The 18,175-nt window shown below is 40.7% G+C and overlaps 1 protein-coding gene across 1 annotated transcript in view; it reads left to right on the plus strand.

The window, feature by feature from the left end:
- Positions 1 to 18,175, plus strand: part of LOC121289662 (L-seryl-tRNA(Sec) kinase-like) — a 33,736-nt gene that overhangs the window by 6,256 nt on the left and 9,305 nt on the right. The window contains exons 3-7 of the mRNA XM_041209288.1: positions 2,085 to 2,222; positions 8,233 to 8,560; positions 12,845 to 13,133; positions 15,054 to 15,255; positions 17,849 to 17,924. Coding sequence (XP_041065222.1) covers positions 2,085 to 2,222; positions 8,233 to 8,560; positions 12,845 to 13,133; positions 15,054 to 15,255; positions 17,849 to 17,924 — 1,033 coding nt within the window. The remainder of the gene's footprint in view (positions 1 to 2,084; positions 2,223 to 8,232; positions 8,561 to 12,844; positions 13,134 to 15,053; positions 15,256 to 17,848; positions 17,925 to 18,175) is intronic.

Below are 18,175 nucleotides of genomic sequence, written 5' to 3' on the forward strand. Positions count from 1 at the left end.
CACAGGTAAACTTGGAACAATTGCCACCATCGCAATTCCATTTACTAAGTCATTTTATAAATTAAACTTACACAATTGAACAAGTTCACAAGTTCCATAAAGACTCCTTATTAATATTTTTTCTTTCAGCAAACCATCTGGACCTCAAATCATGTTGTCAGCCACCATCAATGTCTGAACTCCCCCAGTGGCTCTCAAAATATTAATGTGTTTACTTGGTTTGGTGAAGGAATAAGGACCACTTCTCCCTTAGGGCTAAAACCTCTATAACCTCCAGCAATCTGACTCACTTTAGCAATATTCAAGGAAGAATCCCTTGACAACCTGAGCTACATCCCCCATCCTAGTAGGTTCTGAGGGAACATGTTTCAACTGTAACTTGCCACTGATTTAACATCTGTTTCCTTTACTGGCACTGTATTTTCTATAGACTCCTTAAGCATCCCTATTACTGCCTCTGGTTACCATTCAGCTTCCAACATTTTCATATGCTTTGTATTATGGCAATAAAAGCACCTGGTTTCTTCATATCACTTTCATTCTCTACTCTAACATTTCTGTTGACTGGAACAGCTTTTCTTTGACCATGTGAACTAAGCTTTTCTTCAGCCTGTTTGTACTGTTTGATTTCTTTCTCTCTTTGAAGCTCTCGCTTTTTCCTTATCTCCTTCCTCCTTTGCTAACTTTTCTCTCTGAAGTTCAAGTTCAAGCTTTCAGATTTCCATTTATTTTGTCTTTCTTTTTCCTTTTTTCCATTTTAAGCTTTTTTATTTTTTCCTTTTTTCCAAGTTTTTGTTTTTCCCTATCTCTTTCTATCTTAAGCAGCTTCATCTGCAACTGAACTCTGGTTAACTCAAGCTGTTCTTCTTCTAATTCCAGATATTGTGCTACCTCAACTATCTGTGCTTTTATAGCCCCTGCTTTTAACTCTAACTTCAACTTTTCTGCTAATGCGGCTAATCTAACCTTGGTTAATTGTTGCAAATCTCGCAGGGATGAATCTCCCCTCTCTGGAGAAGTCTTGGTGATTGACAATGCCATACAGTAAAAGTCGCTGTGTAAATTTTATCAGCCCTAACTTCAGCAAGTCCCAGCACTCATATCTGCCTGTGGATTCAAAATCTCACAAAAGCCCTCATTTATGTTATAATCCTGGACCAGACCCCCAAGCTTTTGGTACGATCTGATTATGGACCAGTGACTTTTTGTTTAAAATAGACAAGGATCCAAAATACTTACTAAGAGAATAAAGTTACAAGACTCCATGTTTTCTGAACAAACAAAATAAACTTTACAATCAGAAAAATAGAACTATTTACCATATCTATCTTATACACTAACATTCAGAATTAGCATGAGGTATATGTGAATTAACAGACAAACTGTGGTTGAACATATTACATTGCAAAATATATGGCCGATGCGACCAAGGCAGAGCTCATGGATTTCTCAGTAACCCACTCAGATGCCAGTGTTCATTGTGAGCTACACAATCCCTTTAAAGCTGTCTCCCTTATAAGGGATTGCAAGTCTTCACTGTTCCCTTTTGAAGATCTAGCCCCAGAATTCCCTCCAAAGGTTCCTCCAACTTGGGCTAACTCAACAACTGCTCACTCCAAAGAATGGATTCCAGAGTCTGCACTCCAGCACCAACCATGAGGCATAATTTCAGCTCTTTGGCCATGCCGAGCAGAACACCACTGCTCCAAAGGGGTACCTTTGTCCCAACAGTCTACAGCATGGAGTCACCAAACTTCCACTACCTTTTCAACTCTCCAGGGTTTCTTCTGAGCCCTCACTATATGGAGCCTGTCAGCTGCAGCACTTGTACAGCTTACAGCATCTTTCTTTGCTCCCGTCCCCAGTGGTTTCTCTTTCCAGTAGTTCCTCCTGGTTGTCTCCTCCAGTGGCTCCTTATCCAGTCTCCTCTCTTTCTCTCTCTCTGGGGCCTCTCCCTATGCCCTCTGGGTTCCCTTTACCTCTCCTTGTACCCTCTCATTGTCCCCTATCCCAAGATACCTCTCCTAATGCTGCCCCACTCCTGGGTCCTGTGATCAGGTTTTCATGCTATTTTTCCCACATAGGCAAACTGGGCACTTGTCCCCAACTTTCATATCTCACAACCTTGAACAGCACATGCACAGCTGCTCCCATTTCACGTGTGTGCGGGAACATCCAGGGCATGTTGAGGATTATAGTTCCGACCTCCGCTCAGAAATCAGGTAAGATACTATTTCTTCACATTGTGGAAGAGGATGTTTTCGAGTTATAAAACTCATTAGATCAAGGGGACAGAGGTCTAGGATCAGGAGCTGGGCTGGGAAAAGAGACAGAGGTGAAAGAAAATTCTGATTTGTGTTTGTCCTTAACTTGTAAGATGAGAATGGAAAGTAGAAAGAATTTGATTGGAGAAGATGTGGTAGCAGAATACTGCATTGGTCTTAACCTATAGAGTGAGCAAAAACATTTATGCAAATTCTCTATATCAGCAGGCAGATATATGTAAAGACCAGGTACCTCCCACAGGGAGGGAGGAAAAGGGGTTGCAGATCTTGTACAACTACAAAGGCATGTAAGAGTGCCATTTCCTGTACGAAGCCTGGAAACCTAATAGTTGCGCAGGCCACCGTCTCGGGTTTTATGGATAAAAACAGAAAATGCTGGAAAAACTCAGCGGGTCTAGCAGCTTCTGTGAGAAACAGTTAATGTTTCCAGTCCATATGACTCTTCTTCAGATTTTATGGGATTGTCCTGTACTTGGGCCAGCTGTCCCAGTTTATTTGAGGCCATATTTGTGATGTTCGAGTTTAAAATATACTTGGAGTACTGGGCAGGTTTCTTGTAAGAAACAGCAAACTTTATTTACAGAGCTCCAGATGAAGCTACATGCTTGTACCAAGACCAAGGCAAGGAAACTCTGTCCCCTAAGATTACCCGCATTTAGGGCTGATTTGTCTGTACAGTCACATGATCCCCATAACAGTATAAAAGGTTTAACTTACATCTATTACATTCCGGCCCCTTTAATTTTGTTTTACCATTCTGATTTACAAAAATATCTTAACCCATATCATAAACAATTATATACAGTTCATTCAATTATAAACTTAGTCTTTGAGGAGGTTTTCTGATTCGAGTAGAGCGATGCAATTATACGACTTGAGATTCTTCCGCTGGATCGACTTGACCAGGAGCTACAGCATCAGGGACATCCTTAGACAATGATATTTCAGAATTATTTACTTCAACAGAAACATCAGGTATGTCTATTCTGTCAATCTGGTACCTCAACTTTAATTTCAGGTGAAGTAACTGGTTGTTGGAATGTGTCTTGACTTCTAAGGTGATCCACATGTTTCCTAACAATCCTGTTTACCACTTTCACTTGAAATGACAAAGGTCCTGTTTCAGAGACGATTGTACCAGGAACCCATCTTGGTCCAACTGCAAAATTTCTCACAAGAACTGTCTCCCCCACAGTAAATTCTTGACCTTTACTGTGAACATCATGATTCATTTTCTGACTACTCTGTTTCTCTCCACCTTCCCCTCTAAGTTAGGGAATACTAGACTCAATCTTGTATGAAAGTGGCGCTTCATTAGCAATTCCGACGGTGTTGAACCCATGTTGCATGAGGAGTCATGCGATAGTTGATCAGAAATCTTGAAATTTGTGTTTCTAACCTTCCGTCTGATAGTTTCTTCATGCCTGTTTTAAAGGTTTGTATTGCCCTTTCTGCTAAATCATTGGATGAGGGGTGATACGTGCTGTTCTGATATGTTTAATCCCACTTAGGTTCACGAATCTTTGAAAGTTAGTACGAGTGAAATCAGTACCATTATCCAACATAATAACTTTTAGTAGGCCAAGTACACTGAAACATTGGCACAGGTTTTCAATAGTTGCACATGATGTAGGTGATCTCACTTCGTATACATCCATTCATTTTGAATGCGCATCGATGATCACTAAAAATATGGTACCTAAAAATGGACCTACGTAGTCTAAATGTAGTCTAACCAAGCTCTGTCAATACTGGTTCTCTTCCTTGCAAAGCGATGAAGACTCTTGCTCCCCATAACAAGATACCATCTTGACAACTCAGTTCAGATTTACGGGCATAGACTGGCTTTAATTCTTCAGAGCCTTGTGTATTTGACCACTCTTGCAATACCTTGGACTCTTGAAACAAGCTGGTGGGGAGTCCAAGAAATTCAATACAAGTACAACGTCTTGAGGTACTGGAGCATATGTAATGCTATCTGGAAAAGGAAGACGACTGAGGGTGTCTGCATTTGCTATATGCACACCCAGATGGTGCATAAAAGTGTATTCATATGCCGACAAAATTAAAGACTATCTTTGAATTCTGGCAAAGGCTATCGGTGGTATTGTCTTATCTTCACTAACCAAACCCAACAGTGACTTGTGATCTGACACTATGGTGAAGTGTCGACCAAACAAAAATTGATGGAACTTCTTTACTCCAAATATGACAGATAAGCTTTCTTTTTCAATTTGTGAATAACCTTTCTCGGCTGCAGAGAGGGTTCTGGATATATATCCTATTAGTCTTTCAGATCCATCCTCCATTTTGTGTGACAATATGTTCCCACTCTGTAGGGAGATGCATCACAAGTGGGTATTAATTCATTTGACCCAAATACATGACTTCAGTTGCTTGGAAAGTGCACTACTCTTTTCAACTGTATGCCAGCCTCCAAAAATCCCTTCAGGACCTCTCCTAGGTTGGCCAAATGTTCTACTTCTGTTGATCCTGTGATCAGGGTATCATCCAGGTACGCTGTAACTCAGGCAAGTCCTTCTTGTAGGTTTTCCATGGTCCTTTGGAAAATCACACAGGATGATGACACACCGAAGGGCAGGCGTGTATATTGGTACAGGCCTTTGTGCATGTTTATGGTGACATACACTCTTGTTGTGTTACCTAGCTCTAGCTGTTGGTATGTGTGGCTCATGTCCAGTTTAGTGTAGGATCTTCCTTCTGCAAGTTCAGTGCACAGATCTTCAATCCTTGGGATTGCGTATTTGTCTAATTTAGCAGCCTTGTCCACAGTTACTTTGTAATTTCTGCAGATGCAAATGGTTTGATCTGGTTTCATCGCAGGGACTATGGGTGCTGCCCATTCTGAAAATTGGACTGGCTGGATTATTCCTAACTTCTCCAAGCAGCACAATTCCGGATCCACCTTCTCCTTTAGGGCATATGGTGCAGGACTTGCCTTAAGAAACCGGGATGTTGCTTCAGAATCCATGTATATTTTTGCTTTTAGACTTTTATTTTCCCCAACTCATCTCAGAATACTCTGTCATACTTTTTTAACAACTCAGGAATTTCTCCAGTTTGCACTTGAAAAATTTCTGACCAGTTTAGTTTAATTTCTCTCAACCAATCACAGTCCAGAAGGCTAGATTCTTCACCTGTTACAACAATTACCGACAGCTGGGCTGTCTGTTGCCTTTCACCTGTATTGCCTCTCCAGTATACATTTTTAGCTGAGCTGTGGTTTGCTCCAAACTCAATGGCTGGTTACCTTCTCTGAAGTATTTAAAGATGTGTTCTCCCACCACTGTGGTTGATGCTCCTATGTCAACCTCAATGATTACAGACTTTCCATTACTTGAAGGGTAATGGTGATCGGTTCAGTTTTCCTGGCCTTCAGATTGTATAAGGAATAAATATCAGGATCAGCAGCTTCTGATTCATTTATATTGTGCACTTCATTCAACTTGACCTGCTGCCTGAATACCTGTCTTGATTTTGCCCTGCCTTGTTTAATAACGTGCCCAGTTTTGTGACAGTAGTGGCATTCTGTCTCCTTAAATCTGCAGGTTTCTGGTACATGATTACCCCATATCCATAATACTTTAATTTCAGAATTAGTGATGAGCTGCTTCCAGTATTTCTTGTTGTTCTTCTAGCGATATGGACCGTGACTCACTTCGCGGTAGCCTCCCAGATCTTTGCGGCATGCCCGGCGGCAGATTCCTGTCCTAACTGCAGAACCGTGCCATGTTGCACACTCTGCAAAGCCTACAAGTTCCTCTCAGCACTCTCTCCATTGCTAGCGCTATCTCCATGGTGCACTTCAGGTCTATATTAACTTCTGCAAGTAAACGGCACTGAATGGCATCGTCATCTACACTGCAAACAAAACAATCTCACAACATGTTGTTTAGAGTATCACCAAAGTCAGTGTTCCGTTAACTGTTTTAACTTCACGACTTACCAGGGGCCCTTACTCGAGAGTTGAACTTGAATCTTTGCATTATCACTGAAGGCTTAGGCTGAAAATGTGCCTTCATGTGGTCCACCAGCTCATTGAAGGTTTGGCGCGTTCGGAGCTGTCAGACTATGGATTATGTTTTATGTTTTGCTCCTGCTGACACTTAGGAGAATTGCCTTCTGTTTCTTCTCCACGGTTATTTTGTCCGAGACAAAGTAGAAACCTAAGCGCTCTATGTACTGACTCCAGTCCTCGATGGGTGAGTCATATAGGCCAATTCTGATAAAGAGTGGCATTGCTGGTGAGTATTCTTTCCTTTCTTCCCTTAACAATCGAAATACACACATTTGTGAGGTGAGGTGCTGCATTGGCACTATTTATCCTCACCGCCAATTGTAATATACTTGAAGTACCAGGCAGGTTTCTTGTAAGAAACAGCAAACTTTATTTACAGAGCTCTTGATGAAGCTGCATGTTTGTACCAACACCAAGGCTAGAAAACTCCACCCCTAAGATTATCTGCGCTTAGGGCTGATTCATCTGGACAGTCACATGATCCCCATAACAGTATGAAAGGTTTAACTTACAATAAGAACAGAGTTCTTACAAGTTTGCGCCAATTACTAAATTGCCACCATTTAGTGTCCATTAAATTTTTCGCTGGGAGGTGGTCACCCATGGTTGCATGTCTCCTTGGCAAGGGATTGGTATGCTGTACAAACTAATGTTTGGGGTAATCCTGACAATTTAGTAAGAAGGATTTATCCTTTTTTCTGTTGGAAATTACTACTTACAGTGCCACATAGAAGCACTCACTGTACATTGCATTTTGCAATGCTCCAATTCTGAAAGCTTGGTGACCTGTGATATAGACATGTATGAGTCTTTATGAAATATAGAAAGATATTAAAATAAAGTCCCACATTGAACATTGTGAAAGCAGGAACCTCATCCAAATTAAATGAGGATGTGTAGAGTTTTGGGACCTGGCTTTCTAAAGAGAAATGGCAGTTTTAGTTGCTGTTAAAATATTTTTGTGATTTGAATTACATTTGGCTACACGCATTAAACATTTTTGTTAGTTTAATCCACCTATTTGAATTTTGGGATTTTCATCATGCCAACATAAAACAAACCTGTTGATGTCATTTAAAATCCAACCATACAAAGTGATGGCGATTGCGTATTTTCTTGAGAACCTCTGAATATGGGGTATGGTTAAGATTTTTTTTTTGCAAAAATATACTTTATTCATAAATCTTCAACAATATTTCGAACCATTTCAAAATCACCATTACAAAAATGCAATCAGGTTCAACTTTTACAAAATGAATCACAAGGTGTATCAGTACAGACAATGAATATTACAATCACTGGCAGACATTCTTTTTGAGCTGCACATCCGAGGGGTTCTTTACAGTTCCCAGCTCCTTGATGCACAATGGCAGAAAGGTCTTAGGCAGCGACCCTTCCTCATTGTGCCTTTGCAGTGGCTGCCCCAAGCTTAACTGTGTCCCTCAGCACATAGTCCTGGACCTTGGACTGTGCCAGTCTGCAACACTCGGTCGGCTGGAAGACCAACAAGTTTCGGGCAGACCAAAGAGCGTCTTTAACCGAGTTGATGATCCTCCAGCTGCTGTTGATGTTTGTCTCGGTGTGTGTCCCTGGGAACAGCCCGTAGAGCACAGAGTCCTGTATCACAGAACTGCTCGGGAAGAACCTTGACAGAAACCACTGCATCTCTCTCCAGACTTTCTTTGCAAAGGCACAATCTACATGGTTAAGATGAGCTAGAGCGCTTCATACACTGCACGCCTCAACTTTTCTGCACACACCTTGGCACCTGCCCCTTATACTGCAGTCCCAGTGATCCGCCCCGCCTATAAACTGCTAGACTGGTGCTCTCCCGCTTGCGGCCGACCCTGACTGGTCAACGGGGACTGTCAATCAGATGGTGTTGACTTCCGGCGGCTGCGCGTGAAGCGTTGACCGCTCGGTTCCGGCGCGCGCAACGTTGGCAATCTGGAGGCTGGGTTTGGAATCGCAAAGGCGCCGCAGCGGGGTCCTTGCGCCACCCGAGCTGGAGACGCGCGGGAAGCAACGGGGCCCCTGGGAGACCGGCCTGTGTCTGTGTCTGGTGGCCGGCCTTCCGGGAGCCGGGAAATCCACATTTGCTCGCCGTCTGCTGAAGGTTCTGCAGCCAAAGTCCGAGACGTTGCTGCTCTGCTACGATGACCTTATCCCGGGCGAAGCATTTTCGCTGACAGGACAGGCTGATGGGGATTGTTTAACGGATAATCCTGCTGCAACGGTCAGGCTTCCAGCCGCAGCATTTTATAAAATATCATTATAATCTGCCTGCGAATTACCAGTCAATGGGTTGCGTTTTAAGAATTATTTATCATTTATGTTTGTGTATTTTGATTGTCTGCAAGGATTTTCCCGGTTTACCGCTTGGAGAACCTGGAGAAAATGTTATTTCTCTCTGGTTTCTGTCAGAGTTGGGCTGTTAAATTAGCTGTAGTCCACGAATGATCAGAGGCATTCCCCCTCCATTGGAGAGAGACAATTGGTTGTACAGCTTGAGGAGCACCGTTCCACATCAAGCGTGGGGCAAGGTCAGGAAGGAAGCCTGTAAGAATGGAAGCAAAATAGTACAGATGCTGAAAATCTGAAATAAAAACAGAAAATGCTGGGAAAAAACTCAGCAGGTCTGACTGCATCTGTGGAGAGAGAAAAAGAGTTGACGTTTTTAGTCTGTATGACCCTTCATCAGAGCTGAATGGAGGTTGAGCTGGTACAGGGAATGAACCCAGGCTGTTGGCACCTCCCCTCCCCCTGCACTGACCCCAGAGTTACAGGTGGAGATTGGTCTTTGGAAATTCCAGTATTTCTGTACTCGGGCTGAATTTTCAGTGGATAGTGGCAGTGGTTCTGGAGACACTGTGGGGTGTGGCAGGGGGAAGAACAAAACAGGAGGAAATTCCCATTGTGCTGACTTCATGATAAATTCCTACCCTTGTGGGATTTTGAAGGAGAAAGATTGACAATAGTTACCAGCCTGGCCACAATAAGGGCTTATGTAAGGGCACTTTTGCAATGCCTGCGACAGTATTGCTGCCAATACTTCACGTCTGGAAGACCTGCTATTGGCTCTCCAGGCTCAGGAGCCCACTTGCCCTCCTTAATTGGACATCTCGTAAATTTCCCTCTGGACTCTGGAGTGGGTGGGATCAGGACCCAGGAAAAAAATTCAGCCCAATTTGTGAAAATAAAAGTGACTAACTACGTACTCTTTCTGCAGACAAATGCTGGTAATGCTCATATTAATAATGATGATACTAATGGTGCCAACAGAAAAATCGCTGTGAAATATACAGAGTGTGCGAATGATGTAGCAGCCTTGCATGTGCAGTGAAATTCATAATTAAATGCACAAAATTCAGTTTGTGAAAGCCAAAGCTCAGCCCCTCCGGTCAATGTTGGTCCAGATCTTAATGATGCTACCTATTGCCAGAGGCAAAAACAAAAAACATTCAAGGAAAATTTTGTGAAATTCCTTTCTAACTTCCTAAAGCAATCAGTCAAATTCCTGAAGATCATGTTTGCCTGTGGACGTCATACCCACGACTAACTAAGGTGTATCTAAGTCAGAAGATTGTTTATGGGTCATTAAATTGTGGGTTCAATTTTCAGTTCAGAGACTTGATCACATAATTTAGGTTGACTTTTCAAAAGTACTTAACCGGCTATAAGGTGTTGTGAGTCATCCTGATGAGTGAAAGATACTAAATAAATACAAATTCCTTCTAACTGGGAATCCCCTCTTCTCCATAAAATTGAAAAAAATTAATCATTTTCTCTCAGCCCAAGTTTCTACTTTAAAAAATAATTCTCCACCTGTGATATATTTATTCAAGAAGCAATGTATCTGAGAAGAAATACTTCCAGTTATCCAACATTTTTGTCTACAGATTTTATATGCATGAGCTGTAGTTCTACTATACTTATTCAATCCAAAAACCTATTTAACTTGACTGATATACAATCTCTGTCTCATTTATATTCCCTCCAAGTCTCCCTTCATCCAAAGTAAATGACTCTAATTTTTGGAACCTCCCCCCATAACTAAGAGTTCTAATATTTACTATTATTCTGGTTGTCCTTCACAGTTTCTCCAAAGCTTCAATGCGTGGGGGAACCAAAACTGAATACAAACCTCCAAGACTCCAAACCAGTTCAGTTACAAACAATTTTAAAGTTTCCTCATTCTGTAAACTATAATATTAGAAATGTTGTTGCTGCATGCATGTGTTCCTGTTTACAAAGCCTTAGTATTGCATTCATGACTGAATAATTTTTCATGAGGTGCACAGAATCTGAACCAGGAAATCTAAGTTGGAATGGTTAATTCACTGGTAAGCCATTACAAAGTATGTACCTCAGAATTAGGCTATTCAGTCTAACAGGTCAATGGCAACGTTTATACTCCACGCGAGCCTTCTCGAACCCCTCTTCATTTAATCGCATCATCAACAGCAGGAACAACTTGCATTTATATAGGGCCTTTAACAAAACGTTCCAAGGCTTTTTACAATGTTATCTAATAAAAAACTGACACTGAATCCTGTAATGAGGTATTAGGCCAAGTGACCAAAAGCTTGGCTAAATATTTTTTTAAGCAAGGTCTTAAAGGAGGAAAGAGAGGTGGGGAAGTTTAGGGATGGCATTCCAGAGTTGAGGGCCTTGGCAGCAACAACATGTCCTTCCAATTCTTTCTCCCATACGGCATTTATTTAGCTTCTCCTTGAATGTGTCTATGCTATTCGTCTCAGTTACACCCAGTGTTAATGAGTCGCAGATTCTAACCACTCTGGGTAAAGAAGTTCCTCCTGAATTGCCTATTGGATTTATTAGTGACTGTCTTTTATTTATGGCCTCTAGTTCTGGTCTCACTGATGTGGAAACATCCTTTCTCTGTCTACCTTATCAAACCCTCATAAACTTGAGTACTTCTCACCCTCAAACTCTCTTTTGAGAAAGGAACACCAGCCTGTTCAATATTTCCTAGGTATAACCTCTTAGTTCTGGGCCACGGTAAATTTCTTAGATTGTAATCCCACCTCTGACATTCTTAGAATATTGATTTTTATTTTATGAAAACACAACCCCTGGCTCTGTATACTCTCTTTTCAATCTATTTGTTAAAAAAAATGTCAATCCATGTTGGATCTGTATTACAATGGAATACCATTCATACAAGATTTACCCAACATGATACCTGCATCTGCCAAAGAACGTTTTCTTAAAATGTAGATAAAAGCAAAATGCTGTGGATACTGGAAATCTAGAATAAAAATACCTGGAAAAACTCAGCAAGTCTGACAGCATCTGCAGAGAGGGATATAGTTAACGTTTCGAGTCCGAAATGGCCTTCAACACCTCTTTGTCCTTTTGTCCATGACACCTTTTGGCAATCTCCACCTATCACTGGCCCTCTATCCAACTCTACCTGTCCCAACCCCTCTTAAACCAGCTTATATTTCACCTCTTTTCTATTTTTCCTTAGTTCTGATGAAGAGTCATTCGGACTCGAAACATTAACTGTATCCCTCTCCGCAGATGCTGTCAGACCTGCTGAGTTTTTCCCGGTATTTTTATTTTTTTTCTTAAAATGTGTTGGATAGTACATTATTCAGTTGAGAATATAATATTGATTATCCATTGTGAATGAATCGACTCTACAAGTGGACTAAACTGAGTCAAACATAAAGATGTATTGATAAGACTAAAAGAAATAGGAGCAGCAGTAAGCCTTTGAGCATGCTGTGTCATTCAGTAAGATCATGGCTGACCATCTATCTCAATTCCACCTTTCCATACTATCTCCATGTTCCTCCATTCCCTTAGTATCCAAATATTATTGATCTCTGTTTTGAATATACTCAATGTCAGCATCCACAGCCCCCTGGGGTAGAAAATTCTAAAGATTCACAATTCTTTAAGCGGAAAATTTTCTGCACCTCTCAGTCCCGAATGGTTGACTCCTTATTCTGAGGCTGCAATCCCTAGTTTTGGACTCTACAGTCAGGGGAAACATCCTCGTGTTATCTATCCTGTCAAATCCATTATGAATTTCCTATGTTTTTCTCACCCTTCTCAACTCCCTAGAATATAGGCCGAGTCTATTCAATCTCTCCTCATGGGACAATCTCCGATCCCAGGAATAAGTCTAGTGAACCTTTGTTATATTCCCTCTAAGGCAAGTATATTCTCCTTTAGGTAAGGAGACCAAAAATGACAGTCTAAGAGTGGGATTTTGCGGCCCTGCCTGCTAGTGGGATCTTCCGATCTTCCTGAAGTCAGTGGATTTTTGGCTGGCTTGCTGCATCTGCCTTGGCAGAACCTGCCACGTTAGGGCTGGAAAAACCCGTTCTAAATGTACCTTTTGCGTTTTAACATTTATTTATTTCCATTAATCAAGGCAAATTTCATCCATGTTGTAAAATTAAATTTATATTCATGTTGCTCTGAATGGCAAACATTTTTTCAATTTTTACTTGTTTGTTTTTAATTTGTGTTTTTGGATTCACAGAGTTCACTGTGGAAGCTGTACAGGCGTAAGCTGCTGGAACACGTTGAACACTTAATACAGGCTATTTATGGGAATGGCTTCCTGTCTGTTTCAGACAGGGAAAGAGATTCAACGTGGGAGTGTTTCATTCAGTCACTGAAACAGCAGCATATCATCTCAGGAGAAACCCAGCACGGAGTGCAGCAATACTCAGTTCGCAACACATATTCAAGACCCTTAGTTATAATTTTAGATGACAACTTCTACTATCAGAGCATGAGATATGAAGTTTACCAGATAGCAAGGCGAAGTAAGTCTCCTAAAGCAAGCAATATTTGTTTACCTACATTTACATTTTATGTAAATTAAGATTATTTATACAAGTATTGGACAACTCTCTTCAGCACAAGAAATAGCGTATTTTGTATCTGCTTTGCTCACTACCTGCTTCCCAAAATAATTTAAGCATTCAGGGGCTCTACTGATGTTTTTCAGCCTTTCAGTGTAGCATTTTATTGTAAATTGATTACTTTGGCACATTCTGGTTCAGTACCAAGAAGCAAATAGCTTAAACATATATGTTGGCATCAACACAAGTGCCTTAAAAATAGAATTATGATATAGAATCAGTAAATAACATAGCACTGGCCAATTTTCAAAGAATGTATACTGTCATTGCTATCTAATCAAAGAACTGCAGAATAAAATATGGCAAGGAAAGGCTGTGTTTTGCTATGGGTAGTAACTTGGATGCTTTGTTAACGGGCATGGCGTAGACAGTTTACTGTATATCTGAGGCATAGAATCATTGAATTTTACAGCATAGAAGGAGGCCATTCGCACCTTGTGTTTGTGCTGACCAAAAAGTGCTTATACAACCCAACCCACTTTTCAGCTCTTGGTCCATAGCATTTTAGCTCATGGCACTTCAAGTGCTTGTCCAAGTACTTTTTAAATATGAGGTTTTCTGCTCCACCATGGCTAGGGACACAGAGTTCCAGACCTCCACTACCCTCTGGGTAAAAAAACAAATTCTCCTCAACTCCTTCTAACCCTTCTACCAATTACTTTAAAACTATGTCCCCTGGTTATTAACCTCTGTACTAAGGGAAAGAGTGTTATCCACTCTATCTAGGCCCGCTGATTTATACACCTCAATTAAATCTCCCCTCAGTCTCCTCTGTTTCAAAGGAAAGAACTCGGCTTATTAAATTTTCCCTCTCAGCTAAAATTCATCAGTCTTGACAATATCCTTTTAAATCTTCTATTTACCTTCTCTAATGCAATCACATATTTCTTTTAATGTGGTGACCAGAACTGCATGTGGTACTCTACTTGTAGCCTGTCTAATGTTTTATACAGTTCTAGCATAACCTCCCTGCCCTAATATTCTATACTGCAGCTAATAAAAATATACTCTGCATGCCTTCTTAACTACCTTCTGTATCTGTCAGGGATCTGTGCATATGCACTCCAAGGACCTTTTGTTCCTACACTTGTTAGTATTCTGCAATTTCTTGTGTGTACCCTTTGTTTATTTGTCTTCACCAGGTAGTGATAGATTGGAGAATGTTCCAGTGAGATTTGGCTGTACTATTAAAATGATTAGGATTGCAAGAATTCTGCATCCTTCCTGATAATGTCCCTAGCCACAGTTTGGTTTGTGCATACTCTCATCTTAATGCTTCAGAATGGTGGCTGGAGCTTCTAGATGTTGGTTACCATTTCTAAACTGAATATCCCATTCAGAGAAACCAAACCTATGTGAAAAATGCACAGTTCAGAATGGTGCAATGCAGGAATGCACATTTATTGAATCAGGTAGACTTTGTTTTACGCTGAATTTAATGGGTGCTGTATCTGGCTTGGGAGCGCTTGCTGCTACTACTATCACTCCCAGTATGTTGTATTGTTCTTCATAGAAACTCAAATGTTCACTAATATGATATATTCTGGGGTAGAAACCCCACTTCTGCACTCGCCAGCCAGTGATTTTAAACCCATTCACTTTTGTGGAATCAAAATCCTAGACTGGTGCTTTCCCTTAGCACAGAGATTAATAACCAGGGGACATAGGTTTAAAGTAATTGGTAGAAGGGTTAGAGAGAATTGAGGAGCAGAAGTGGAATTTCTACCTTATTGTCTTTCTTTTTAAAATAATATGCTTCATTATAACTTTAGAAATGATTTCTAAGATCAAACAATCAGCAGCTACATATTTCTTTAAAAGATTCCCTAGGCTTCTTTCAGCTATTTCTGGAGTGCCCACTTGAATTATGCCTGCAAAGAAATCATGAGCGAGGCTGTCTGGTAAATGGTGAAACAATAATGCTGATGTCAGCAAAAATCCAGCCACCTGATCCTGCAAAAAATTCATGGGAAAAGACCAGTTTGATAATGAAAAGTGCAGAAAATGTACTGGAAGAGGATATGTAAGTGTTTTAAGTGTTAATTGTCTAATTACCATGAATCTATGTTAACACTTGTTTTAAAGGAAAAAGACACATTTTACTTGAGTGAAATTATATATAAATGCTTTTTAAAAATTAATTTTCTTCAATTAATTGTTGGAATGTGATTATTGAGGACATTTCAGGACGCTGGATTTATATTGATCCCATTGACAGGCCTGCCCATCTTGCCAATGGAACTTTGCTACATATAATGGAAGGTCAAGGTATCAGATTGAAGTGTGCTAAAGAATTCCTGCTTTATAGCAACCTGGAGAAAATCAAAACTTTGCAATCTTGCAAACTCTGCATTATACAAATTGAAGTAATTCTATTTTGGGTCTTGTCTTCAATCTTTGACGTAACCTTAACTGTGAATTATTATGTTGCTTTGGTATAAATTGTGACAATAATGTACTGTTTTTTTTATTCTTTCATGGGATATGAGTGATGCTGGCAAGGCTAGAATTTTTTGCCCATGCTTAATTGCCCTTGAGAAGATGGTGGTCAGCTGCTTTCTTGAAATATTGCAACCCATCTAGTGTAGGTACACCCACAGTGCTATTAGGGAGAGAGTTCCAGGTTTTTGCCCAGCAATAGTGAATGAATGGCAACTATAGTTCCAAGTCAGGATGGTGTATGACTTGATAGGAAACTTTCATGTTCTAGTGTTTGCTTCTAGGTGGTAGAGGTTGCGGGTTTGGAAGATGCTTTCGAAGGAACCATGGGGAGTTGCTACAGTGCATCCTGTGGATGGCACACACTGCTGCCACTTTGTGCCAGTGTTGGAGGGTGTGTATGTTTAAGGTGGTGGATGGGTGCCAATCAAAGAGGCTGTCTTGTCCTGAATGGTGTTGAGCTTCTTGAGTATTGCTGCACTCATCCCAGCAAGTGAAGTATTCTATCACACTGCCTTGTGGCTGGTGAACAGACTTTAAGTTGACAGGTGGTGAGCTACATGCTGCAAATTCCCAGCCAATGACCTCCACTTGTAGCCACAGTATTTATATAATTGGTTCAGTTATGTTTCTGGTTAAGGATAACTCCCAGGATGTTGATAGTGGGGGATTCAGCAATGGTAGTGCCATTGAACGTCAAGGGCGATGGTTAGATTCTCACTTGTTGGAGATGGTCAATGCCTGGCACTTGTGTAGCATGACTGTTACTTCCCACTTTTCAACCCGAGCCTGAATGTTGTCCAGGCCATGCTGCATTTGGACATAGACTGCTCAGTATCTGAGGAGTCAAAAATGGTTCTGAACACTATGCAATTGTCAGCAAACATCCCCACTTCCGACCTTATGATGGAACAGTGTTATTGATGAAGCAGCTGAAGAAGGGCACCACCCTGAGGAACCACTGCAACATTGTTCCGGGACTGATAAAATTGGTCTCCAACAACTACACCCATCTTCCTTTGTGCTAGGTATGACCTCAATCAGTGGAGAGTTTTCCTCCTGATTCCCATTGACTGAATATTGCTGGTGTTCCTTAATGCCACGCTTGGTCAAGTGCTGTCTTGATGTTAAAGGCAGTCACTCTCACCTCACCTCTTTTATCCATGTTTGGACCAAAGCTGTAATGAGGTCAGGAGCCAAGTGGTTCTGAGCATTGGTGAGCAGGTTATTGCTTTGTAAGTGCTGCTTGATAGCACTGTCAATGTTAACTTCCATCACTTTGATGATATTGAGAATAGACTGATGGGCAGTAATTGGCCAGGTTGGATTTGTCCTGCTTTTTGTGGACAGGTCAATAGCTTGGCAATTTTCCACATTGCCAGATAGATGCCAGTGTTGTAGCTGTACTGAACCAGCTTGGCTAAGGTTGCTGCTAGTTCTGAAGCACAAGTCTGGCATGTTGTCAGGGGCCCATAGCCTTTGCAGTAGTCAGTGCCTTCAGCCATTTCTTGATATCATGATACAAATTGGCTGAAGACTGGCATCTGTGATGTTGGGGATCTCAAGAGGAGGCTGAGATGGATCCAACTAGCTAGAGTTTCCACTCTTGATCTAATAATCAACAACATTTGAAGAAAGGGAGTGTGATCAGACCTCACTGATCATTATCATTATCAAGGCCACTTGGATGAGGTACCAAAGGGCAACAAATGCAGTAAAATCTTAAACAAGCAAGGAATCAATGTTTTTGGGAAGGTAGGATAAAATTAGGATATTTTAAAAAGAGGAAAACAGAACTTTGAAAACAAAGTAATATCTATGTCGGGATGTATTTTTTACAAAATCAAAATAATGCAGGTGCTGGAAAGCTGAAGTTAAAACAGAAAATGCTAGAAACACTCAAGCAGGTTGGCACCATCTATGAACAGATCTCCACAGATGCTGCCAGACCTGCTAAGTGTTTCTGGCATTTCTTGTTCATAATTTTTACAATGTTAGTTCCTTCTCAGACACTTCTGAGTGTAAATAATGGCTAAGGAATATTAATTCTAATAAAACGCCAAAAAACTGTCATGTCATTTTTTAAACAATGTAGGTTAAAGTCTAAAGCAGGGTTAGATACAGCAACGTTACATTCACTGTCTGCTTTCACTTTAACATTCATTCATGTTTGACAGCCAGAAGGTGTTTGAACTACTTGATGTTTCTTTAGAAAATCCAGAGAAGCCATTTGAAGAAAATGTTGAACAAAAGGTAAATGCAATGGTTTATATAGTTTAATGTGTATCCTAAATAAAGTTGTAGTTTTTAAATGTGGCACATGAGCGAGAATGTAGGTAGAACTAAAGAATGTTTCTTGTGTCATTGCTTTTAATAATAACCTTTGGAAAGGCTTCACTGTAGAGCCCAGTTGGAATTCATTATTTGAACAAAAAAGGTGCACTCCACTGATTTTAAGTGGGAAAGTCTATAATAGAAGCATTTATTTCTGTACAGTTTGTAAT

The sequence above is a fragment of the Carcharodon carcharias genome, chromosome 17 (assembly GCF_017639515.1).
Source record: "Carcharodon carcharias isolate sCarCar2 chromosome 17, sCarCar2.pri, whole genome shotgun sequence".
Taxonomy (NCBI): Eukaryota; Metazoa; Chordata; class Chondrichthyes; order Lamniformes; family Lamnidae; genus Carcharodon; species Carcharodon carcharias.